The sequence below is a fragment of the Cebus imitator genome, unplaced genomic scaffold, assembly GCF_001604975.1.
Source record: "Cebus imitator isolate Cc_AM_T3 unplaced genomic scaffold, Cebus_imitator-1.0 Scaffold322, whole genome shotgun sequence".
Classification (NCBI taxonomy): Eukaryota; Metazoa; Chordata; class Mammalia; order Primates; family Cebidae; genus Cebus; species Cebus imitator.
The window spans coordinates 48,059-51,680 of NW_016107637.1; the positions used below are offsets into that span (position 1 = coordinate 48,059).

At 45.6% G+C, this 3,622-nt stretch overlaps 2 protein-coding genes across 10 annotated transcripts in view; one reads left to right on the forward strand and one right to left on the reverse strand.

Moving 5' to 3' along the window:
• ZYG11A (zyg-11 family member A, cell cycle regulator) overlaps window positions 1-831 on the forward strand; it is a gene marked incomplete at its 5' end in the record, with an annotated part of 45,381 nt that extends 44,550 nt beyond the window's left edge. The window contains 1 exon segment of the mRNA XM_017504363.2: window positions 590-831. Within this exon segment, the coding sequence (XP_017359852.2) occupies window positions 590-831 (242 nt within the window).
• Window positions 832-1,341: 510 nt separating this feature from the next.
• The window catches only part of ECHDC2 (enoyl-CoA hydratase domain containing 2), a 29,594-nt gene continuing 27,313 nt past the window's right edge, over window positions 1,342-3,622 (reverse strand). For 7 of the 9 annotated variants that reach the window (XM_017504380.2, XM_017504375.2, XM_017504381.2 and 4 more), the window contains 2 exons: window positions 2,831-2,878; window positions 1,342-1,995 (listed from right to left, as the gene is read on the reverse strand). In XM_017504380.2, the coding sequence (XP_017359869.1) occupies window positions 1,918-1,995; window positions 2,831-2,878 (126 nt within the window). In that variant the 3' untranslated portion in view covers window positions 1,342-1,917. The other 2 variants (XM_017504379.2, XM_017504376.2) reach the window with 1 other exon arrangement.

Genomic DNA, 3,622 nt, shown 5'->3' on the forward strand with positions numbered 1-3,622 from the left:
ATTTTATTTACCATCTGGTGTTTTCAGCATCATTTAACTAGGATTAAAGATGTTTGGGCCAGGCCTGGTGACTCACGCCTGTAATCCCAGCACTTTGGGAGGCTACGGTGGGTGGATTACCTGAGGTCAGCTGACTAACATGGTGATAACCCGTCTCTACTAAAAATTCAAAAAAATTAGTCAGATGTGGTGGGCACCCGTAATCCCAGCTACTTGGGAGGCTGAGGCAGGAGAACTGCTTGAACCTGGGAGGCAGAGGTTTCAGTGAGCTGAGATTGTGCCACTGCACTCCAGCCTGTGCAACAAAAGCAAAACTCTGCCCCAAAAATCAAAAAAAGATGTTTGAAGCACAGAGTTGTCTGGAAGTAAACATACTAATACTAAAATGAGCATCTGTTATCTCATCATATGAGCTGAGCATTATTTAAGTTTTGACATACTTCTTTAGAATGGACTCATTTTATCTGTTAATTCCAGGGCCAAAGGGCTTAAACCTTTGTATTCTTTCTTCAGAAAGGTGAATGTGGTGACAGTGGAATATTTAAAATGCTAGTTGTCCATGGAATGTCTCTGTTTGATTTTCTTTCAGCCAGCAAATACTGCAAAATGTTAGTTGAAGAAGAAGGATTGCAGCTTTTGTGTGATATCCAGGAGCACAGTGAGGCAACCTCCCAAGCACAGCAGATTGCAGCCTCCATTCTGGATGACTTCAGAATGCATTTCATGAATTACCAGCGGCCCTAACTGTGTTGAATGCCCTTCTGCTCCTCAGGGACTTCAGAGATGTGCTTTCTTTCTCCATGTCAGGTGTTCTGCCCTGGCAGTAGTTGAATATTGAAACCAGTTACTGTTGGAGTTTGTGAGTTGGCTGTCTCATTGGCCTTTCATTGTTGATTGTATTTTATATACATTACAAAAGATTGGATTTGTATGATAGCTGTAATCCAAGTCAAGTTGGACTTATTCTGAGGACGCCCTTTCAGCGGCAATTTTGAAGACTCAAACCGTGGACTCTGGGAAGGCCTGGGAGCTTGTGTTGGAACAGCTATGCCAGTTACTTTTCCCTAGTAAAAGTAACCGGGCATGGTGGCATGTGCCTGTACCAGCTACTCCAAAGGCTGAGGTGGGAGGATTGCTTGAGCCTGAGAAGTGGAAGCTGCAATGAGCTGAGATCGCACCACTGTACTCCAGCCTGGAGCCTGGGCAGCAGAGTCAGACCCTGTCTCAAAAAAAAAAAAAAAAAAAGATTTTTCTACCACCCTATAGTTTACAAAAGGGTTTCACAGTGATGATTTCATTTGATCCTCACGAAAACATTGTATGTTAACAATTACAACATACTTATTGAATGAGATGTTTTTATTTTGCTAAATCTTCACAAGTTTCATTTTGTAGGTGAGAAAGCTGAGGCCCAGAGTGTTGAAACAATTTGTCTAAGGTTATACAGCAAGTGACTAGCTGAGACTGGGATCTGCAGTCTGCATGGTCAACCAGTGTCAGAGTTTGTTTATTACCTCTATGGTCCAAGGGGAGAAACTAGGAGTATCTTAAAATCTCTTGACATCTCTGATGAGTGCCTGATAACTGAGAGGAGAGAGGTCAGGGGCTGAGAGCCAATAATACCAAGACTCAGAGGGATCTATTTTAATTCGTTATCATTCAAGTAGAGAGAGGCATATTCCAAAGCAAATCCAACCCTATTGATTATGTCTAATCAAGCTAAGGAGGGTAGCAGTAGGTGGTAGGGTCAGCACCTTGGTTCTAGGCATCGCGCCAGCCATTTTATCTCCATCATCATCCTTGTGAAGAATTGGAAGCCTGGAGAGGCGAAATGATGAGGGCAGTCCAGCTGCAAATCTTCCTTCTGGATCCTGCTCTTCAGGGCATGCATCTCCCGTGCTGAAGGTTAAATGGGGGTCATTCGCCAACAAATTTCGGGGGCCGCTTCTCCCTGAAGGCTGCCATGCCCTCTAGCCGGTCCCGGGTTGGAATGTTCTGCAACAAGGTACGGAATACTAATTTGGGGGGAGCAGGGTCAGAGGTGCAAAAAGAGTTGCTTAAGCTTGTCCAGCCCATGACAAAGCATGGGTCCAGGTGTTTCCATTGTCTCTGGACTCTGGTCTTGAGCCATGTAAAGATATAAGCCTCTGTGGCTGCTTTGTCTCCTGGGGAAGACAGGCCAGCCTTTGTATTCTTTGCACCCCATCAGCATTAGCCTCTACTTGCACACTGCTCTCATGCCACCAGAGAACTCACTGCCTTCTGCAGTGGTCTGACATGAGGCTGTGCAGTAGAGAAGGGAAATTCTTTGCAGCAAGAAACATGGCTTTGAATCCAGGTTCACAGTAGGTTATCTGAAGTCGCAGGACCCCTTAGCAGTATTTTGGATATCTGTTAACCTGGAGATTAGCATTTTTTACTCACCTGTGAGTAAGAGATTTAATAGGTCAGTCCCAAGTTTACACCCCCGTTCATTGAGCACAGCTTGCAGGCTACAACCAAGCCCTTAACCTCCCAACTCCAGCATGGGCTTTACACTAGAAGCTGGTACAGAGGCAAAAGAAGCGGTTCTTTCAAGTCTGTGTTGTGTGATTCTCAGCATCAAGTGGGCAGGATGTACCTCAGTATATTAGATGGTTGAGGGGAAAGTCCCAGAGAGAAGCACTGTGGCTCTCCTGAAGCCACTCCAGGTGACTTATGAGGGAGGATGGATGCAGTCAGACTGTTTGGGTTGGGAGGAACCTGCTAAATCGGTTACGTACTAGACAAAAGTCCCTGTAGGCTGGCCCAGGCTATGTTAACAACCAGGCATGGGCTGGTAGCTACATACCTGGGCATAGCATATCCCTTCAATGGCCATCCCTGAGGCAATGTCCACCTGCAAGAAAGAAGTGCTCCCTATCAGTCTGACCTTGTCCATCTTCACCTACACTGGAAACCAGCCCACCCTATTGCCTGCAGACTTCTATATGAGCAGATAGCTATGAGAAGGAATCCCCTTCCTGGAGAAGAAACACCATTCACAACTGTGATGAAACAGTGCTGGGATAAACAGGAGACAGACTGAGATATTTCACCAGAGCAGAGTTCAGCGTTCCTTTCCATCTGGCTGCCTCACCATGCCTCCCTTCACCCCTGTTAATTCCTGAGCCTTTATGACCTGGCCCCTGGCAATTGCTCCAGCTTCTAGGGCCCAGGGACTGGCACTTAAAAGCCTCCTTCTAATGTGTGTAAACTTAATTTTCATAGCAAGGGTTATTCCTCCTCTACAGCTGTGAAACCCGAGGCATAGAAAGGTGAAATAATTTGTCAAATTCACAACAGTACGTGGAAGAGCAGTTCTTTGAACCCAGACAGCCCAGCGCCAGTGCCTCTAACTTGCATAGTCTTTCTCTCACTCTCATCCGGACTAGCTGCTTGCTTATCCTCCTCTGCTTTTGCTCATACTTTTCCTCTGGAATTCTTATCCTTCCCACGGTCCAACTGTAGAAAACATTTTTTTTTTTTTTTTTTTTTTTAGAAAGAGATATTTCCAGCCCCATAGAGGCACTTAAGAAATCGCGGTAAGATCGCGTCTAAACCACAGCACAAACCTCTCCAACAGCCTCTATGTTTGCTGAGT